Here is a 20,412-nt window from a genome sequence, read left to right on the forward strand (position 1 = left end):
AAAAAAAAAAAAAACCCCTACCCTTTATGCTGAAATTCAAATTCAGATGTCGAACCTCATACTGTTGTTCAAATTGCGGGTATCCAATGAAATGATTCACCTTCTTTGAAGTCTAATTAAGATGACCCTTCGTTCAATCAAGGGCTTCCATAGCCGGTCACAACATAATGACTACACCCACTTACCAGAATCAATTTCATTGTTTTTTCAAAACAATTCCAAATCAAAATCCATAAAGAAATGCAAACAAATCCATGCAAAACTCATTATACTTTCAAATACCATTTCAGAAACTTACCCATCCAATACATTATTGAATTTTTACTCAAGGTGTGGAGATTTGAATCATGCCCATCTCTTGTTTGATCAAATTCCACACAAAAATGTTGTATCTTGGACTTCCATGATTTCATCTTATGTCCATCATGGGTATTTCCAAACATCCCTTAAACTGTTCAAAGAAATGCTTCAATCATCAAATGAAAACCCAAACCAGTTCACTTTTTCTGTTACAATTCGAGCTTGTGTTAATCTCAATTATCTCAAAATGGGTATGCAAATTCATGGTTTGATAATTGGGTTTGGGTTGGAGAGAGAGGAATTTGCTGGTAGTTCATTAGTTGATATGTACTTTAAAATCGGTGGTGGTATTAATCAAGCTTATAGAATTTTTCATGGGTTGTTTTATAGAGATTCTGTTAGTTGGAATGTTATGATATCTGGGTTTGCCCAGTCTGGTGAGTTTGATGAAGTTTTGAGATTGTTTTATGAAATGCAAGTTTTTGATGGTTTGAGTCCTAATGATTTTACTTTCACAAGTTTGTTGAAGTGTTGTAAGTGTATAGTAGAGATCGAGCAAGTTCATGGACTTGCTCTGAAATCAGGAATAGATATTGATCTTGTTGTCGGAAGTGCGCTTGTGGATTGTTATGGGAAATGTGGAAACTTTGGTTCGAGTCGAAAAGTTTTGGATTTTATGGGGGATAAAGACAATTTTGCTTGGAGTTCTATAATTTCGGGTTATTCGAGAAATGGTTGTGGAGAAGAAGCTTTGAGTCTATTCAGAGATATGATCAGGCAAGGTACTAGACCAGATCAACATGCTTTGTCAAGTTCCTTAAAAGCTTGTGTAGAAATTGAAGAAATTGAAACAGGAATTCAGATTCATAGCCAGATGATTAAAAATGGGTACCAAGGAGATTGGTTTGTTGCTAGTGTTTTGACAAATCTTTATGCTAAGTGTAACCAATTGGATGCAGCTGAGAAGGTATTTATAAGGATTTCGGATAGAGATATTGTTGCTTGGAATTCTATGATTATGGGTTTCGCTCAAATGGAGGATGGATCGGGTCTTGAATGTATGAAACTCTACCGTGAATTTCGGCAAACAACTATGTTAAAACCCGATGGAGCTACCCTAGTTGCAGTTTTAAAATCTTTTCGAAATCCACAAGATTTAAACATGGGTCGTCAGATTCATGCTGAAATTATGAAGTCAAGCCATAGTTCTGAAACTTGTGTTGGAAATGCAGTGATTAGTATGTATTCCAAGTGTGAAGCTTTCGATGATTCTCGTAAAGCTTTTGATGATGGCATGGTTAATAGAGATGAAGTCTCATGGAGTTCCATTATTGGAAGTTATTCACAGAACGGGTTCGAGTTGGAAGCTCTGAAACTGTGCAATGAGATGCTAGCAGATGGGATTAGTCTAAGTTCCTACAGTCTTCCATCTTGTATCAGTGCTTGCACAGGCCTTGCAGCTATAGATTTGGGGAAGCAGTTCCATACCTCCATGATTAAACTCGGTTTGGGAAGTGATATTTACGTCCGCAGCTCTGTGGTAGATATGTATGCTAAATGTGGATTCATGGAGGATTCTGTCAAAGTCTTCAATGAAGAAGAATATGATCAAAACGTTGTAACTTTTAATGCTTTGATCTCGGGATTGGCACAACATGGAAGAGTGCAGGAATCAATAGAAGAATTCAAAACTATGGAAGAAAAGAACATTAATCCTAACAAGATTACATTTTTAGTTGTTTTATCAGCTTGTAGTCATGCTGGTCTTGTAGAAGAAAGTCTATTCTTCTTTGATTTAATGCGAAAGAAATACAGAATCGACCCAGAATCAGACCATTACTCTTGTTTGGTCGATGTTTTTGGCCGCGCAGGAAGACTAAAGGAGGCATATCAAATCATGGGAAAGACTTCAGGAGTTTCAGGATGGAGAACATTACTTAGTGCTTGTAGGAATTACGGGGAGACAGAGATGGGTGAAAAATGTGCGAAACGAGTGATGGAAGTGGATCCCAATGATCATGCTTCATATATTCTTCTTTCAAATTTGTATTCGGAGATGGGTAGATGGAAAGAGGCTGAAGAATTGAGGCATAAAATGACAGGGTCTGGGGTCAGGAAGGATCCAGGAAGTAGCATGTTGATAATCAGGGATTAGGTTCATACGTGGTAGAATTTTCACATCCTGAAATTGGAAAGATTGGAATTCATTCTGAAACAGTAATTTGTTCATTCTATTTTTTTCAATGTTAGGTTTTGAAGGTATTGAAATGTTATTTGGCCCGAAAACTGTACCAACCAAAAGCTAATGTGCGAGGGACAGCAAACCGATGGTTTCATGGTTACAACCAGCTAAAGTTCCATTAAAGAGCGTGTCCACGGGGTAGAACCTTCTGAGAGAATATCAGGTTTTCATTAGACTGATCTTGAGCCGCCATCAAGCATGAATACATTCGTTTAAAAGAACATTTTTGGTGCCCCTGTAATTTTTGTTTTGGGGTCATATCTAGTATTCAGACTTTGACTCGATTTGGTATCGCTCTCGCGGCCCGCACCGAAATAATGGTTTACCCACAGATGTCCAGTTAACTCTATGCCTCAATGCATTTTGGGGAGAACCAACTAGATCTCGGTTCGAGTGACATTTCACCCCAATGTGTGTCTCTCCGGAAGTATCTTGGCCAACCAAAAGCTAATGGGGCCAGCTCCTGTTGGTGCGGGTGTTTCTCTCCGTCGATATGTGGTCTTTTGCTTGCATGGTTTTCGAGCTTGCTACTGGTGATATGATGTTTGCTCCTAAGGGTGGTCAGGGTTTGAGCGAGGATGAGGTATAAGTATCTCGCTTTATTCTTTTTTCTGTACGAGTTCTTGCTTAAAGTTTTTTGTTCTGAACGAGTTTCATGCTTTAATCATACATGTTTGTTCTTAATCAATCTAATCGACCTATTATCTAGATCAGTCACGATTATTAAAAAGAAATATGTTCATTAGTATCAGTAGACGTCAAAGTTTTCAAAAAAAGTATCAGTAGACGTTACGATTATAATTTAGACATGGAAGGTCCTTATATGCATCATTTAGTTTGTAATGTGGGTTGTGAGGAGCAAAAACAAATGAGGGTAATGTATTTTGATCTAAGATTTTTTTTAGCAATATCAAATGTTCGAGTTAGAGTGGAATGATTAACTAGAATTACTCAGATGAACTATCTCATAGTGACAATTTTAGTAGATAATTTGGGATGAATTCCTTTTTTTCTGCTCTCAAAAATGGTAATTGATTTCTTTTTCGGCTTTGTTGATTTTTTGTGGAAGCAATGGTTTTCTGCCACATCTTTACTCTGTTGATTGTTGTGAATCAGGATCACCTTGCTCGAATGATGGAACTTTTAGGGAAGATACCTCGAAAGGTAAGAAAAAACTTTCTTCCCCACCAACTCCATTGGCACTTGGCAGCTTATTTAATAATCTTGCGCTCTTTTTTTTTTGGAACAGATTGCTATTGGACGATCTCGTTCAAAAGACTATTTTAATAGGCATGAAGACCTAAAAAGGATCAGAAGGCTGAAATTTTGGTCACTAGATCGCATCCTTGTCGAAAAATACAACATCCAAGAACCCGAAGCTCGCGAGTTAGCTCAGTTTCTGAGCCCACTTCTCGATTTTGCACCAGAGAAGCGACCAACTGCAGAGCAGTGCCTGCAACATCCATGGCTAGAGATGAAGAACCCTAACACAAGTGAGAAAGAGAAACAACCATTAGAAACAGTGCAAGTTGGGATGAGTAATCTTCAGATAAAGGTGGGTAGGTGAATAAGCAAGCAACCTCTCGGAATTCCTCTCACCTACTATATGGATGTTGTTTTGTGATTTTAAAATAGTGAACACGTCTACCACGAGATGGACAGTAATCAACTTCAGGTGCAGATTGTTTGCGTAAATTCCTCCGGTCTTTAGTTCTCAAGAATGGCACATGATAGTTGATTTGAAGTCATTTGTTGCTTAAATTCATTTATAACCCATTTTCTTGAAGAGTCATTCTTTGACCAATAAAATGAGCTCAACAACTGAGTATTGGGTTTTGGTAATGATGTAGAAACGCAGCGGAATTAAAAGAGATGAATAATTAAATAAGAACGATGAAAATAAAGATCAAATAACTCTAAATAATAAACTTGATTAAAACTTCAATGGGGTTTTTCTCTCAATCTGAGGATAATAGACAAACTAGATATCCTTTTATAGGATTCTGGACCTTCCTAGATAGACTTGAATTAGACTTTCCTAAATAATTAAAATACTGCAACTGCCTAAATAACTAGACTCAAATCTGGACCTTTCCAATTATTGAAATATTAAAATAGCATAATTACCTAAACCTAATTTATCTAATAATCATACTAAAATAAGGACTTCCTAAATCTACTCTCTCTGGCCGGTTGGTCCATGACCGGGTTCGGTCATGGAAAAAGTCTCCACGCCGGGTGCCCCTGCATCAGCACCCCCTTCCTTCAAGAGGTTCGTCCAGAACCGTTTGTGAAGAGAATGTAGTTCCTCCGATCCATCCTCAATTTGCAATAACGTCACCATCTTCTTCTTCCATGGAAATTCAGAAACATTCAAACGACCACGGTAAGTGGCATCAACATCAGATTGTCATGGTCGTCCTAATATGATGTGGCATAAATCCATATCGGTGACATCACAATTAACTGTAGACAAATAAGAAGAACCAATAGAAAGATTAATAGTACACATGCGATCAACCCGAGTAGTAGTACCCGATTGAATCCAAGCGGTTTTATACGGGTTTGACTTAATCATTGTAGGAATACCCAAGAAATTAACAAGTTTTGTAGAAATTAAATTTTCTACACAACCATTGTCAATTACTATAGTACACACTTTATTCAGTACTGTTCCCCGTGTAACGAACAAATTCTTTCGTTGAGATAAATTCCTTTTTAACGGTGTGAAAAGAACTCTCCTAGTGAGTAACATAACCCGGTCACCGTTGTCTGGAATAGTGTTAATTCGTTCCAATTGATCTTCATCCGAATCTGAATCTGATTTCTTTTCTACAATATTTGCTTTACCGCGAGAGGGGCAAGCATTAGAATAGTGGCCTGTTTCAAAGCAACGATAACACTTAACTGGTGGAGGTTTTTTATAAGGATTATCTGACAGTGATTTAGAACCGTCCTCCGCTTGTTTGGATTGATCTAATTCATCCGGTACAGTTCGAACTGCTTGACTTCTCGTACTGTGTCCTCGGAAAATAGAACGTGAATCTGATTCAAAAGATCGGGCTACACTAATACATTCAGAAACCGAAGTAAAAGATCTTAAATTAACCAAATCTTTAATATCATTCCGAAGTCCGTCCTTGAATTTCTCTACTTTCATTGATTCTGAATCTGGGAGATTAAGTCTCGTAATTAGTCTTTGGAATTCGGAAGCATATTCCTCCACTGAACGTCTTCCTTGGCGGCGACGTAAATAATCAACACATAATTGGTTCTCATAATCCGGAGGGAGGAAACGAGAGAACATTAATGGTTTCAATTCTAACCAAGAAGAAATAGGTGGAAGGTTTAATAAACGACGATTTTCAGATTCCTGTTTCCACCAAGTAAGAGCAGTTTTAGATAAATAACCAGTTACACAACGTACCTGTTCAGGACCTTCAACTTGCATAACATGAAAAAAAAATCTCGAGTCGTGAGACGTAATCTAAGAAATCCTCAATATTAATCGAACCATCATATGATGGTACTTCCATTCGAATACGGTACGATGAACTAGGGTTTGGATATTCGATGTCCGTTGGTGTAGTGTGGTGTTCACGTTCGGTTTGTGTTGGTTGGACCACCAAGGGGGGTCGTTGTGGTATGATGATTGGACGGTTGATAGGAGTGGTAGGGTCTCGGGTTTGTGAATGGGTGAAGTTGTGTTCTCGGTTTCGGTTTAATGGGTGGGGTTGGTCTCGGTGACGTGAGTGTGTGGTGTTGTCGGGTTGTAGAGGTATGTTGATGGTCGACTCGGGTTCATGTGGACGGCGGTGTTGTAGAGGTGGTGTAACCGGATCATGAACCGTGGGGTTGTAGCGTGGTTCGGTTTGGAGGTTGTGGTGGGTTTGGTATGGTGAGTGGGTTTCGGTTTGGGTGGTAGGGTGTGAAGAGTATCGGGTATACGGGTTAAGGATACGGGGGTCTTGGTAGGTTGTAATGGTTCCTAAAGGGATGATTGGTTGAGGTTGGGTGGTGATGTTTCGGTTAGTGTTGATATCGATGTTGGTGGGGAAGTGATGGTCGGCCGAGAAGTGGCTTTCATGTGGTGGTCGATGTGGTGTTGTAATTGGCTCGGGGAATGAGAACGATGGAGGTATGGACGTGTGGGTATTGGAGGGGTACGTAGGTGTTTGAAAAGGTGTGTTTTGGGAATAGGAGGTGATGAAGGGTGATGTGATAACCGGTGGAGGGTGGCTAATGGTGTGACCAAATAGTGGTGTCATGGGTTCGGGAGGGAAACCGAGAGGAGGAACCCGGGTAGTGTTGGTGGTAGTCGTTAGTTGTGAGGGTTGTTGATGTGTGATAGTGGTGGGAGATGGAGTTTGGTTTTTACACATACCTTCTAGTTGTTTGGAGATGATGGTGATGGAGTCATTGAGTTGATTGAATCGTTGATCGATTTTATTGAATTTTTCTGTTGTTTCCTTCTTGTACTCATTGAACCCTTCTTCCAACTTTTTACCTGCAGATAGCCCTTCTTTAATGTTGTCCCATTCAGAGGAGAAGGTTGGTGTTTTCTCCTTAGTTGGTGTAGCTGAGATAGTAGTATTAACCATGATGATAAAAGTGATGAAGACCGGAAAGAAGTAAAAAAAAAAAAAATTTATGGCTCTAGATACCACTTGATGTAGAAACGCAGCGGAATTAAAAGAGATGAATAATTAAATAAGAACGATGAAAATAAAGATCAAATAACTCTAAATAATAAACTTGATTAAAACTTTAATGGGGTTTTTCTCTCAATCTGAGGATAATAGACAAACTAGATATCCTTTTATAGGATTCTGGACCTTCCTAGATAGACTTGAATTAGACTTTCCTAAATAATTAAAATACTGCAACTGCCTAAATAACTAGACTCAAATCTGGACCTTTCCAATTATTGAAATATTAAAATAGCATAATTACCTAAACCTAATTTATCTAATAATCATACTAAAATAAGGACTTCCTAAATCTACTCTCTCTGGCCGGTTGGTCCATGACCGGGTTCGGTCATGGAAAAAGTCTCCACGCCGGGTGCCCCTGCATCAGGTAACAACTTTAGTGTATGACTGAATTTTTGTACGGTTGAGAATTTTATTTGATTCCGATATGATAGATGTTGTAGCTGCTGTGAGAAATTCGAAATGGTGTAGCTTTTATCTATGACTCAATTTGTTTGTCAGCATCGGCCCATGTCGCACGGGACACGACCTAGAACAGCATAATATGTTCGGTTCGGACCATGTCAACGTTAAAAACTTCATAAATAAATAAAGTCGCAATGTCCCCACGCAATACGTGAATGCCATGTCTAGACTTTCTGAAGACAAAAATGGATTGGTGCCGATATGACAAGAAATGTTAACCACCACTCTCTGCTACATAAAGGGTGCGTGGGTTGGTGGGTTGGTGCCGACATGACAAGACATGTTAGCCACCACTAGGGGTGGGAATTTTGCCCATAAGCCCGAACCCGCCCACGGGCACCCGAACCTAACGATGACCATGGACGCCCGCGCCCGTCTCGGGCACAACCCGCCCAGCCCGCCAAATTTTAGTAGGCGGGCATGGGTTAAAATCTCTACCCGCGCACCCGCCCAGCCCGCACCCACTTAACCTCACCCAATGATAACCAACCAAATTACATCAACTTTGTAGGTTGATGAAGCCCCAGTTGTCTATGTTGATAGGCTTAGATGAGATGGTAAACAATATGTTTAAGGGCAATCACACGAACCCAATACATTGCTTTGCAATGGCCAAAGAGAATTCCTAGTAGAATACTGAAGTAGTCTTTGGCTTTGAGGGAACAAAGAGTGGGATAAGTTTATATTATATCTCATGAGAATTCTTCATTAGTTTTCAATGTGAGATTAAATTCCTAAAAGGAACAACACAAATAACGTCTAGTTTTAATCTCACAGTCTCTTTAGAATCAGGAAAAGTGTTTGCAAATTCTATAAAAAAGAGGAAAAAGTGATTTTTTTTTTCAAGTCATGAGATTACCCGCTACCCGCCCGCCCATACCCGAATTACCCGAACTTCTTAATGGGCTTGGGCGGGTAATGAGCAAGGCGAATTCCAAAATTGTCCGCCCGATTAACCCGCTTATCCTAATAGCCATTGAACTTTTGTGCCCGACCCGCCCAACCCGATGCTTCAAGTGCCCATGGACGCCCATACCCGCCCAATTCCCACCCCTAGCCACCACTCTCCTCTACACAAGAGGTACATTTACTGCAAATTAAAATAGCGGAAACACAATAAAACAATATGTATACTACAACTCAAAATAGTAGACTTTAGATCATCCATTACGAATTTACTATAGAGATATATCACTTCTTAACACTCTTTACGACACTACCTGCACACATATGGTGCGCCGTCCTTATACTCATGTGGTACACATTTTTTTTTCGCGATTGTTTTATAATAACAACCCAAAGTCGACACCTAGAATGGATCTCTTTTCTAAATTATTTTTCCAACTATCTTAAAGTAATTTCATAAAAAAAAAAAACTATCTTTTAAGTAATCAGTCAGATGAGAAAGACCTAACCAGATGGAGCCTTGATCCTACGTCTGGCACGACTTCTGACTGAATCCTGGCCAGGTGACATGTCGGCCCAAGATCTAGTGATCCTCGCGCCATACACCGACGCGCACTCGTTGGGTTCGTTACTCCTCCCGCCAATTTTTTCTTTTTCACATTTCAGAAAACGCTCTCGACTGGTAAGCTTTTCTTTTCACTCACTCCCTTGCCTGGTGAATCAAATTCATCTAGGGTTTAATCAGGTTTTCCCACCATTTCGTCGTTCCCATCTCTATTCAGGTACGATCCCAAATCTCATTCTACTCTCATTCGAACTTTATGGATGAATACGTGCATTTTGAGTTTGATCTCAGTTTCTTGTTTTCTAGGGTTTATGTTCTTCTTATAGTGTTGCTTTAATTTACCCATCAGGGTTTGTGTCCTAGCCCCTATTTCCTGTCTGGGGGGTTCTCGTGTCTTCAACAAGTACGACAGTGTTGCCCTAGTCTCATTCTTATGCGTTCATTCTTGAATCTCCGCTACTTTCTTTCCTCTCTTCTGATTTTGGTGGTTCATTTTAAGTTGATAACAGTTTCTTGTTTCCTAGGGTTTATTATATGTCCAGACTTCTTGTGATCTCACGAGGCCTAATCTTTTACCCTTTGGTTGCTATATGTCATTTCGACATTTGCCCTTGTATCTGTTACCAATTTCTGTGTTTTGGATTGTTAACCATCACTGTGCAATGGAAAGCCCCCTACCCTTTATGCTGAAATTCAAATTCAGATGTCGAACCTCATACTATTGTTCTTGGTAAATCGTGCTAAAGTTTGTTATATTGAAATTGTGGGTATCCAATGATTTCTATAAACTACCTTCTTTGAAGTATCTATCTGAATGCTTAATCCATCTTCTTATTTTATCATGTTGGGCTGTTGTTGTGCTTCCAGGTTTAGATTTTAAATGAGGAGAATTAAACAGTTGCCGGATGCTGTTCATAGTTCCATGCGTTCAAGTGTTGTCCTTTTTGACCTGAGCAGGGTTGTCGAAGAGTTGATATATAACAGCATCGATGCAGCTGCAACCAAGGTAATGAAGTTTGTCTACATCCTTTTGAGATAACACCAGGAACATACAATTTCCGGTAATACCTGGACTTGAGTGGTTACCTGGTTCTTGTCTGGTATTGTAAAGTTAAACGTAAAGTTCTACTTTCACTTTATAAGTAGTCTGTTGATGTATTCAAATTCTGACTCGTAAAAAAATAATAGAATCTTAGGAAAGTTCAACCTCAATCACCGTACTCCGATCACGTTTGTCCCATGTTTGTGTGCTTTCTTTGGAAAAAGACCAGAGCAGAATCAGCAGATGTTTTGACTTAAAATATGGTCAAAATAGAGTTGAATAGCAAATATGAGTCATGCTATTGAACAACAATTGAGTGAAGCATGGATACTCAACATAATAGAATCAGGTTGTTATTATTTCTGAGGGAAATTTAGAATCAATCGGATGTTTTCGTTAAGGACATAGAGATTCGGCAATGCTATGCTAATTTACCTTGGTATTGCTTATCTGTGAAGTTGTTCACTATCAAGTTCCATTAAACTGGATCTGCCAATTCACTACCTTACAGGTCACCAATATCTTGTGTCTTATTGTAATTTGAAATTAGGGGTTCATCACTGAAGTGGTATTTTACCGTATATTTTGGGTGATTACCTAGTAGTTTTGTTATGATTTTGTATCAGGTACATGTGGCTGTTAGTGTTCAAACTTGTTATGTTAAAGTAGATGATGATGGTAAATCTCAGTTTCTTTGGTCATAAATTTCATTTAGCAGTTCCTTCAGATTGTTTCTCACACATTACACGTGCAGGCTCTGGTATTACTCGTGATGGTTTGGTGCTCTTGGGAGAAAAATATGGTATATAAAGTCTGTTACAGTATTATTCTTATCCATATATTCTCTTACATTTTCCACAACTGGATGCTTCTATCTCTCGGCTTGGTATCTTATTTCTAGTTACTTTGGTGTGGCACGAGCATAATTGCAAATTGTGTGTTTACATTGGCATTTGGCACATTGTAGAAGTCGTTACCTCTCATTATTCACCTCTGTTTTGCGCCAATCTTCTGGCTAATCACATATCTTAGGGTTTCTCTTGCTACCTGAGTTCATTCACTTAGCCTCACTCTTGCCCTGTAGAACTCACACCTAGATCAGAGAAGTACTTGAAAACGTTTTTGAGGCTATAGCCTTGATTCGTGCTTCATGAGTGACATTTTAGCTTCACAGGTGTACAACTTCTAGGCAAGGCATATGCCTTGAAGCCGTGTGCTCATTAGAGTCAAGAAATGCTAAGCTGGCGAGTCTATAACAAAATTCTTGCAAAATTTGTCTGCATGAACCACATTAATTCCTTCAAATTTTTCACGTCACTAATTACTTGTATACATCTTTATTTATTTTCACTTTTTTCTTAGATTAAAGGAATGGTTCTTTATATCAAACACCTGATATGGTGTAATATTAATCCAAAGGCGCAAGGAACTTTGTAAATTGTGAAAGTGTACCACCTCAATACCCAAATTAATCTCTTGAAATGTTGTTAAAGGGTATCGTATTCAGTTACTTGTTCTTTGCAGTCCCTTTTTTATTCACGGCATGTTCATTGCTTTTGCTGAGTACTTCTCTTTTAATTCATTTCGGTTATTCAGTTAAGATTGTAAATTGGGGTCATGCGATTTTACTTTATATGAGTGAACAGCAACGTCAAAGCTTAAAAAGGTGGCTGACATGGATGCTGCTAGCGAAACCTTTGGTTTTCGGGGAGAAGCATTAGGTTCGCTCTCTGATATCTCCTTGGTGGAAATCATAACAAAAGCTCGTGGGATGCCAAATGGATACCGCAAGATCATCAAGGCATGCAATCTTATCTTACTATTGTATTTAGTTCCCATAATAATCCTTCCAGTCGTTGTCGTGGTAGAATGTTCTCTGTTGTAAAAACATTTATTACTTTTATCTTTCATTTTAACATCAGGAATGCAAGTCTCTGTATCTTGGAATTGACAACAAGCAAGGATTTGGTACCACAGGTAACAAAACAAATGACTGTCCAAATAAGAAACAAAGAAAAAATTGTCCTAGACGAGAGGTAACGTTGCTAAGGAATTTATGAATTGTATTTCGCTCTTCCCTCGCAGGAATGCTGAGGTCAAATTGACGATGAATAGGGATGATAATGATAACTTCCATGTTGCATGTTTTTAGTCCACCCTCTGTGAAAGAGTTACGAATATTGAGTCGTTTTACTGATGAATTGTAGGCTTCGGGATAGTAGTCTGGTAGGATGCTTTAATTTCCTCCAGTCAACTTATATATGGTTAAAAAAAATATAATATGAATAATTTTGTTAGAGTACGATATCAATGGGGTCCATTAGTTTATGTCCCTCAGCAACCATATGCTATTTTTGACTAATTATTCGAACTTCTCATTAATATCAAAACTTTGACTTCTTGTTGAACATAAAACCAGACTCTACCACTAGCATTCAACTAAGTAGGAGAAAGGTAGAGTGTACACATCATTCGCTCGACCAAATAACCAAATAAGCATTAAAGTGGATAATAAATTTGAACTCGAATTCCATCGATGTTACAGTTAAACAGTGAACCGGACTGTCTCAAAGACTCAAATAGTAAGATAAAACCAATTAGGAACTTGCGTACTAAAATCAAGTTAGCGGATAATTTGGACTAAGTATCCCAGCAATGTGACGAGGGGAAGTCTAAGATTTGTCGAGGACAAATCATGAAAATCGTCCATTTGTTACTTGGTCTGTTAAATGAGAAACACATGGAAACCTGTTCGTATTGGACATGATAAATCATTTTATTCTCAACTTCTCTTTGTATCTGAGAATTTCGTATGTAAATAGTAGTGAAGACTAAAGAGAACCTACTATGGAAAGAGATGGTCATTTTTATCAGTTCATCTTTGGTTAACATGCAGAAGAATTTTTCTTCCTCACTTTGTAACTTATGCTCACTTGCAGTTGTTGTTCGTGATTTATTTTACAACCAACCAGTTCGGAGGACATATATGCAGTCCAGGTTCTCCATTTCTTAAGATCTCTGCCTTATTAATTTTTCTTACCACACCAGTTTCACACGAAGTGGATTTCAATTGCGATTACTTCTTTTTCAGTTCCAGTTATACTCCATGTACTTACCCCATTAGTATCATGGTTCTGTTTTGTAGCTTCAAGAAGGTCTTGCATTCAGTAAAAAAGTGTGTGTTTCGTATTTCACTTGTGAATCCACATATTGCTTTTAAGGTCAATGATGTTGAGAGGTTAGTTCATTTTACAGATGTGACAAAGATTGAAGGCCTCACTTTTCTCATCTACTTACAAAATCATGTCTTCTCTTAACAGTGGCGATGAGTTGATTTGCACATTTCCTTCTTTGTCCCCTTTGCCACTAGTCGCGAGTGGTTTTGGGACTGATATTTCAACATCTTTGTGCGAAATAAACTTTTCAGAGGGCGGTTTGAATCTTTCTGGATACTTATCTGATCCTGTTGACGCTTCCTTTCTGAAGGTTTATGCGATCCTTAATTCACTTATGACTTACTTGATTACACTACTTCATACCCCAATTCTTTACTAACCAATATCTCTTTTTGTATTGCAGAATTTGCAATATCTCTGTATCCATATATGGTTTACAATTTTCCTGTTGTTAACCTATAAATGTAGGTAGATATATAAAAACTTAGTGCTAGAAGGCTATGTCAGCGGCTCACCTCATTTGAAATACGTGATTTTACACCTTCATATATAATCCTGCAGTAAAAATGATGAATAGTTTTGAAATTTTTTGTTACCGCATCTTTACCTTAACATCTCCAGACATCAATTCTCGTTTTGTTTGCAAGGGTCCGATCCATAAACTGCTCAACAATCTTGCTGCTAGTTCATTTTGTTTGGATACTGAGGGCGCACTGGGTTCTCAAAATGGCAAAAGAAGTAGGACACAAGCACATCCCGCATTTATCTTGAACTTACGCTGCCCAAGATTGATCTATGATTTAACGTTTGAACCATCAAAGACGAGTGTCGAATTCAAGGTTAACTAAGCTCATTATCTGATAATCTTGTGTAGCGTTTCATATTTTATGCTGATTCTCAGCTTAGTTCGCAAAGCGTTGTTGAGTGGTATGTAATTTTTCTTTCTAGGGCATCAGGGTTATTGTTCTCTGGGGGCCTGAGTGAGATTACCTCTTCGCAGTCTCCCATTTTCTTATACAATCTTTTTTTTTACCTTCAATTCAATCTTCCTTCAAAACAAAAATAGAAAAAAGAGTTGACTGTATTCTTCTTTTTGTCTTTCAAATTGTCTGGTATTGAACTGATGTGCCTTATTTTGGAAAAGTGTTTTTCCTTTCTCAAAACGTAACCAGAGCACTACTATTTCCACAGGACTGGGTTCCTGTGCTTACCTTTATTGAACAAGCTTTCAGACACTTCTGGAGACAATCCCTGTCTGGAGGTTAGTTGACACAAAGACTGTTCTGCTGTATGAGACATTCTTTGGTATCATATGCTCTATTATATTAATTTCTGATTTTTTCTAGGAGAATTTAGCAGCCATGAGGACGAGATTTCAGGAAAAAATGAAATGTGGAAGGAAGATGACATTGCCTTGTTATCATTTAAAGGTATACGATGTGAATAATTCTTGTCATGTTCAGCATCTTTTTTTCCCTCATATCCTTCAGAGAGGAATTCGTGCCCTTGTAATAGTTATACTTGTATAATTTTCTTTACTAATGGCAATAGAATTTTTTTTTCTTTCCTTGACACCTTGAGAGTGTTTGATGTTTGTATTGACTGCAGATGAATCTGTTAAATCCATATATCCAAAGGAGAAGTGCATGATGAAACACAGTCATACTTCTTTGCACCTTAGCACATTCCCCACATCTGCAGATATACATTCCAAAGAGTCTGATCTTTTCTCGCATCACAAGTATGAGAGTAAGTCATCCAGAAAAACATCTCGGAGTTCTAGAGAAGTCGGAAGAGATCAAACTAAGTCTGTTAATATACATCAAAATGACAATACTTACCATGATAATCTTCCTTCTTTATATACTTCTATGGCTGAATCTATGCCAATCGTTAGTCCAGAACATAGAAGCCTTGTACGTGCACCTGATGATGACTCTTTTGCTTTGCAAGAGAACTTCTTTTCATATGATATGACAGTGAGAGAAGACATTGAGCTTGATGAAGACAATGACATTTTAGGTTCAAGATGGGGGAAGGACTTCCTTGAAGTCGATGGCAACTTGACTGAAGGATCAGCAAGGAACCAGTTAAACTTTAACCGATTCGAGTACAGGAAAGAGGCTCCTTCTCTTTCAGGGTTCCAAAAGGGACTTAAGGGACCATTCCTACGGAGTTGCTCATTGCTAGGGAATGTGACACCAGATAAACGAGGGTTTGGGATTGACCAAAATCTTGCAATTGAGATTAACACGCCCATGGCCAAAAGAAAAAGACTTCCTCCTTCCGACATGATCAATATTGTGACTGCGAATGAAAGTAACTCTAGTGTCGATATCTTTCTCGACGCTTCTTTGGAGGGCAGACTTGTTCCGTCGAGTCCGTCTTCCAACATATTCAGGAAATGCCAAAAGATGATTGATAGTGTGCCAATGAATTTTGTAAAGCCGTGTCAAACAGTGAAATTTTCTGATGGTAGAGACGTTCTAATCGGTTCACTTCCACAAGTTGAGAAAATCGGATCAAGTCATCTTTCAACAAATACTGGATCCTGTCCGGTGCCTTCATTTTCTTGGTTTGGTGCCTCAGATGGGCAGCTTGAACATTTTACCAACGAATATGCAGAGAAAAGGAATATTCAGTCATGCAGAACTGCTACATTCTGTAATTCTGAAGATATTAGAGGGGAGGATTTGCTTCTGAGTCATGATACCATGCAGAATGGTCTCATTAATGATGATTTCCTTGCTTCAGGTTGTTCAGACACTGAGTTGGAGTACGCCTGCCTTGTTGCTCCGAGGAGAAATCCTACCGGAACCAACTCCCACAGATTTGAGTCAAGTGATTTTACTTCTCTAGAACATGAGACTTCTAGCAGCTTAGCTGATGGAACCAAGTGGTTTTCTTCACGTTCACCCAATATGGCCAGCAAACTTAAGTTTGCTAAATCAAGCATTCACATTCCTTCACCTGTACGTCATAATAACGATTGGTATCCAATGGATGAGTTGAGTTCACGAGATCATAGAAGGTATGCTGTCTCTACCAGCAGATCAAGGAGATGCCATTCTGCTCCACCGTTTCACAAAAGAAGAAACAAAATCTCTACCTTATATAGCTGTCTGACTGACACTTGGACAGAATCAGCTGCTCAAGCAGTGAATGCTTCCCCAACATTACCAGGTTTCTCAGTGTCCCATATTATTTTTGTATGATTTTGTAGTACCTCTTTCTTATATGTAGTTTTTGCAACTACTAACGAAATTAAGCATTATTTGCAATTATTTGGTGGACCCCGTCGCTACATAGAAGCAACTGTAGGAGATGACCCTCTATTCCAAGTCAGGTACTCTACTTGATATCTTTCTAAATATGCAGTATTAAGTTCAGGAAGTGCACTTTCCACTCTTTCACTTGCTCCGGTCTTGTTCAGAGGTTCTTTGGAGAATTTTCCCTACCGCAGGCGGCAGATGAAGATGGTACGAAACAATGAAGATTTTGATAAGTCTCAAATGTTTCTGATGTGCAATAGTAATGATACAGATTTCGTTCAAGGTAATAGGTTTCTATATTTTGTCAGACTATCTAAATGTCATTAGATCAACGGTGGAGTGAATGCGAGCTCATTTAGGAAAAAAAATTGAATCAACAAAGTCCATTTAATGTGATTGTACGAGGATTTATATATTGGATGGGACCTGTAAGACACTTCAGAATCATGGATAATGTGAAATTAATGAGATTTTCGGTTTCATATTGAAGCATTTGGTGTTTTACTTGTAATACATACTTCGTAGGAAATGGCATTAGTTTCTTCATTGTTCTGAGAGGAACGTACTGATTTGATTTATTCTATAGCTATTATAAGGTTGATAGCTACTTCCTAATTACGAATCATGAATATAGGTATAAAGAAACAGATTTGTAGGAAAAAAATGGAATTATCCGAAACTTCTTATTCTTTCTACAAAGATATCTTGATACTAGACACTATTTCTGTATTGCAGACTTCTCTTTAATGGATGATACAAAATTCTCTGAGACCAAATGGCGCAATGGCAACCCACATACTGCTCAAAAAAATGTCAGTGATTTTCAAGTGGCAATCAGCTTCTCAGGAGTTTGTCTCTATATTTATATGCAACCTATGAGTATCTTTTTATCATTTTAATTTTGGTCAACTCTGATGGCGATTGCATCATCGTAGGGTGGAGACCAGTCACCTAATTTGAGTGAAAAGAACGATGTTCTTGACATCTCTTCAGGACTCTTACACTTTGCTGGTGGGTCAATCGTTCCCGACTCCATTAGCAAGGAATGTCTGGCTAATGCGAAAGTTCTCCTACAGCTGGATAGAAAGTTTATCCCCATCGTTGGAAGTTCCACACTCGCTGTAATTGATCAGGTTTATTTACTGCTTGTTGCTAATTTTCTGTATTGATTATTTCACGGTTCATTTTGGTTGCTGCAAGTGCGTCTATTATATGCTTATGTTTTGTGTCACAGTAAAAGATTTTAGAGTGTATCCCTGTTTATCTGCTTAGTTGCTTAGTGTTGAAGATGTGTGGTTCTCTCATAAGTATTCATGTACTACGATAGTTGAACATAAATTAAAAGAAGAGGCTACAACCCTGAACTGAATCCCTTATTGGGTTTAACTAACTAATGACGAAAGTAATAATTAAGAAGGGAAAGGAGCTTGGAAATGCTCTTCTATTTTAGGCTTCCTCTAATGGATACAGGCATATAGCTTCTTTACCTTTAAAGACAAATGTTACTGGCACTTCTATTTGTGTGTTAGTTATATAAAATGCTCTTCGTTGCACAATGTTTGCGTTGGTACTGCCACACCCAAGCCTTCTGTAAATCGCTGTTCCTTCAAACAGTCTCGGCAGACTATAATTGAAATACATTATAGATTTTTTTTTAATGGTTTCCTTCATTCTGATTTCTTTTGATCCTTCTGGAATACATCTTGGTTATCTAGTCTTATTTGCAATGCTTTTTGTACTAGTAACTAGAAGTTTCGGCAGTAAAATTCTGAACTTGTTCATGAGTAATAGATGAGATGGATAATTTGAATTTACTTCTGATAGATTGTGGATGTGACATAAATACTCTATTTTGTAGCATGCAGCGGATGAAAGAATTCGACTGGAAGAATTGCGACAAAAGGTTCACTATGCATTTCCATTTCAAATTTGCTATGTTCTTGTATTTAGTTGTGAAAAATCATTAAGTATCTGAATTCTTAGGTTCTATATGGTGAAGGAAAGACAGTCGCTTATCTGGATTCTGAGCAGGATCTGGTATGTTTACTATCTATACATCTATAGCACTTCTTTATCTGATGCATGAGTGCTCAATGTTTACAAGTCTCAGATCTTTTGGTCTTGGAATATCTTTTCTCGATGATCAATTCCTTCAAACAACAGGTACTTCCTGAGGTTGGATATCAGCTGCTGAAGAACTATGCTGAGCAGGTACACAACTGGGGTTGGATCTGCAGTGTCGATGCTCGGGGCCCAGGATCTTTTACCAAGTAATTTTTTTCTAACAATCTATCCACATTCATACTTCAATTCCCAAGTTGTGTTATTAAATATTTTTCACTTAATATGGATGCCTCTTGGCATATTATTTCATGCATGGATTGCTCAATGCTTGAGTCTCGGAAACCTTTTTCTATATAGCTATTTCACATCACCTCAGACTAACTCCATTGAAACTCAACTTTGTGTAGGAAGCTGAAATTGCTACACAGGCGGCCGTCTTCTATTACTCTCATTGCAGTGAGAACATATCTTCTCTTTTTATGTCTAGCAGTAGAAAGATGGAGCTGTTTATTGTGCTTGGCCCTGATGTGGACAAGTTTCAATGATCATGCAGGTACCTTGTATTTTAGGAGTGAATTTATCCGACAAAGATCTTTTGGAATTTCTAGAGCAGGTAGCGTGAAACACACTTCTAACAATTATGACATTTTTTTAACCCTAAAATTATTTTCCTTCTCGATATTTCTGTTACACAATTTTGCTATTTGGTCATAATTTTTCTTTATCTTTTCGAAAATCATCATATATTTCATACACCCAGATATGTTTTTCTAAGTTATAAAACTGTGAAGTTCTAACACTAATTTTTCCGTTACATCTTAGCTTTCTGAAACTGATGGATCAGCCACCATACCACCATCTGTTCTCCGAGTTCTGAACTTCAAAGCATGTAGAGGTAAACAACATTCAATTTCTCTAAATTTGTTACTTGGAAAGGTTTCAAATAAGAAAATACAAGTTCTTTCTGACTTGTTTATGGTTAAGGCGCGATCATGTTTGGGGACACGTTGCTGCCTTCGGAGTGTTCACTCATCGTCGAAGAACTTAAGCATACCACTCTATGTTTCCAAGTGAGATCACACTCTTCTTACATGAGGAATCAAAATCTGACTTCAGAAGAAACTGAAAATGAAAGAATCGTGTAAAAGTATTTGAACCTTTATTTCACACCCAAGTCTGAACAAGAACTTGTTTTGCAGTGCGCTCATGGAAGACCAACTATTGCTCCTCTCATTAACTTGGATGCCTTGCACAAGCAAATTGTCAACCTCGGATCATGGAATGAAGGTCCACATGAGGTGCAGTGGCACGGGCTTCGCAGTCATAGCCCAAGTCTTGAACGTGCAATGCAACGGTTAGCTGCTGCAACCGGTTAAATGTGGTTACACAAACTAATCGATATTTGCTTTTGTCAATGTTTAAAAGCACAGACATTGTAGTTACAAAAACTAAAAAAGAAAAAAGGAAAAGGAAGAACAATATTGTACTTAGTTTTACCTTGTAATTCTTTAATAGCGGATGTTGAAGACCTCCTGGAGTCCTGGGTGCTTAGCAAACTTAACACATTTTGTCCATCTGAAAAATCTAAGTGTCAAAGTAATAACTCGAAAATGCGAGTTGTCAATTCGTAATCCAATAAGCGAATAAAAATAAATAAGACCGAATAAT

The 20,412-nt window shown here is 38.2% G+C and overlaps 3 protein-coding genes across 7 annotated transcripts; all 3 read left to right on the forward strand.

Annotated features, from left to right (window-relative positions):
• The first annotated feature begins 53 nt into the window (after nucleotides 1-53).
• Nucleotides 54-7,743, forward strand: LOC147570773 (pentatricopeptide repeat-containing protein At4g39530-like). 3 transcript variants are annotated; one of them, XM_086657318.1, is made up of 6 exons: nucleotides 54-66; nucleotides 112-3,125; nucleotides 3,659-3,706; nucleotides 3,792-3,928; nucleotides 4,041-4,380; nucleotides 7,622-7,743. In XM_086657318.1, exon 2 carries the CDS (start codon nucleotides 122-124, stop codon nucleotides 2,453-2,455), a length of 2,334 nt encoding a protein of 777 aa, XP_086513444.1. In that variant the 5' UTR covers nucleotides 54-66; nucleotides 112-121; the 3' UTR covers nucleotides 2,456-3,125; nucleotides 3,659-3,706; nucleotides 3,792-3,928; nucleotides 4,041-4,380; nucleotides 7,622-7,743. The 3 variants fall into 3 exon arrangements, with proteins under 3 accessions (XP_086513444.1, XP_086513445.1, XP_086513446.1); XM_086657319.1 differs by having other exon boundaries at nucleotides 4,041-4,374; nucleotides 7,663-7,743; XM_086657320.1 differs by lacking the exon at nucleotides 54-66 and having other exon boundaries at nucleotides 98-3,125.
• On the forward strand, nucleotides 3,036-4,109 carry LOC147570774 (uncharacterized). Its single transcript, XM_086664679.1, has 3 exons — nucleotides 3,036-3,125; nucleotides 3,659-3,706; nucleotides 3,792-4,109. The coding sequence occupies exons 1-3, from the start codon at nucleotides 3,036-3,038 to the stop codon at nucleotides 4,107-4,109; spliced, it is 456 nt and encodes a 151-aa protein (XP_086520805.1).
• A 1,477-nt stretch (nucleotides 7,744-9,220) lies between the features above and the next one.
• On the forward strand, nucleotides 9,221-20,275 carry MLH3 (MUTL protein homolog 3). Of its 3 annotated transcripts, none has more exons than XM_086657321.1 (26): nucleotides 9,221-9,407; nucleotides 10,058-10,196; nucleotides 10,859-10,910; nucleotides 10,987-11,034; nucleotides 11,879-12,033; nucleotides 12,155-12,209; nucleotides 13,172-13,229; nucleotides 13,378-13,470; nucleotides 13,553-13,718; nucleotides 13,812-13,827; nucleotides 14,030-14,247; nucleotides 14,600-14,669; nucleotides 14,755-14,838; nucleotides 15,017-16,591; nucleotides 16,718-16,754; nucleotides 16,842-16,963; nucleotides 17,416-17,492; nucleotides 17,616-17,813; nucleotides 18,539-18,583; nucleotides 18,664-18,717; nucleotides 18,844-18,950; nucleotides 19,152-19,200; nucleotides 19,298-19,357; nucleotides 19,567-19,639; nucleotides 19,729-19,814; nucleotides 19,944-20,275. In XM_086657321.1, the coding sequence occupies exons 2-26, from the start codon at nucleotides 10,071-10,073 to the stop codon at nucleotides 20,118-20,120; spliced, it is 3,801 nt and encodes a 1,266-aa protein (XP_086513447.1). In that variant the 5' UTR covers nucleotides 9,221-9,407; nucleotides 10,058-10,070; the 3' UTR covers nucleotides 20,121-20,275. The 3 variants fall into 3 exon arrangements, 2 of the variants coding, with proteins under 2 accessions (XP_086513447.1, XP_086513448.1); XM_086657322.1 differs by having other exon boundaries at nucleotides 16,721-16,754; XR_015231507.1 differs by lacking the exons at nucleotides 19,298-19,357; nucleotides 19,567-19,639; nucleotides 19,729-19,814; nucleotides 19,944-20,275 and having other exon boundaries at nucleotides 18,546-18,583; nucleotides 19,152-19,202.
• Nucleotides 20,276-20,412: the final 137 nt, after the last annotated feature.

Source organism: Eschscholzia californica, unplaced genomic scaffold, assembly GCF_041429995.1.
Source record: "Eschscholzia californica isolate CP2 unplaced genomic scaffold, dmEscCali1.0.p SCAF_1, whole genome shotgun sequence".
Lineage (NCBI taxonomy): Eukaryota > Viridiplantae > Streptophyta > Magnoliopsida > Ranunculales > Papaveraceae > Eschscholzia > Eschscholzia californica.

What these genes read in the sequence shown, in the direction of transcription:
- LOC147570773 (XM_086657318.1), top strand. Translation starts at nt 122, where the DNA reads ATGACCCTTCGTTCAATCAAGGGCTTCCATAGCCGGTCACAACATAAT.
- LOC147570774 (XM_086664679.1), top strand. Translation starts at nt 3,036, where the DNA reads ATGTGGTCTTTTGCTTGCATGGTTTTCGAGCTTGCTACTGGTGATATG. An exon ending in AGGGTTTGAGCGAGGATGAG is followed by an intron (nt 3,126 to 3,658) that starts GTATAAGTATCT and finishes GTTGTGAATCAG; the next exon opens with GATCACCTTGCTCGAATGAT. An exon ending in TAGGGAAGATACCTCGAAAG is followed by an intron (nt 3,707 to 3,791) that starts GTAAGAAAAAAC and finishes TTTTTGGAACAG; the next exon opens with ATTGCTATTGGACGATCTCG.
- MLH3 (XM_086657321.1), top strand. Translation starts at nt 10,071, where the DNA reads ATGAGGAGAATTAAACAGTTGCCGGATGCTGTTCATAGTTCCATGCGT. An exon ending in TGTTAAAGTAGATGATGATG is followed by an intron (nt 10,911 to 10,986) that starts GTAAATCTCAGT and finishes TTACACGTGCAG; the next exon opens with GCTCTGGTATTACTCGTGAT. An exon ending in TTTTGGAATTTCTAGAGCAG is followed by an intron (nt 19,358 to 19,566) that starts GTAGCGTGAAAC and finishes GTTACATCTTAG; the next exon opens with CTTTCTGAAACTGATGGATC.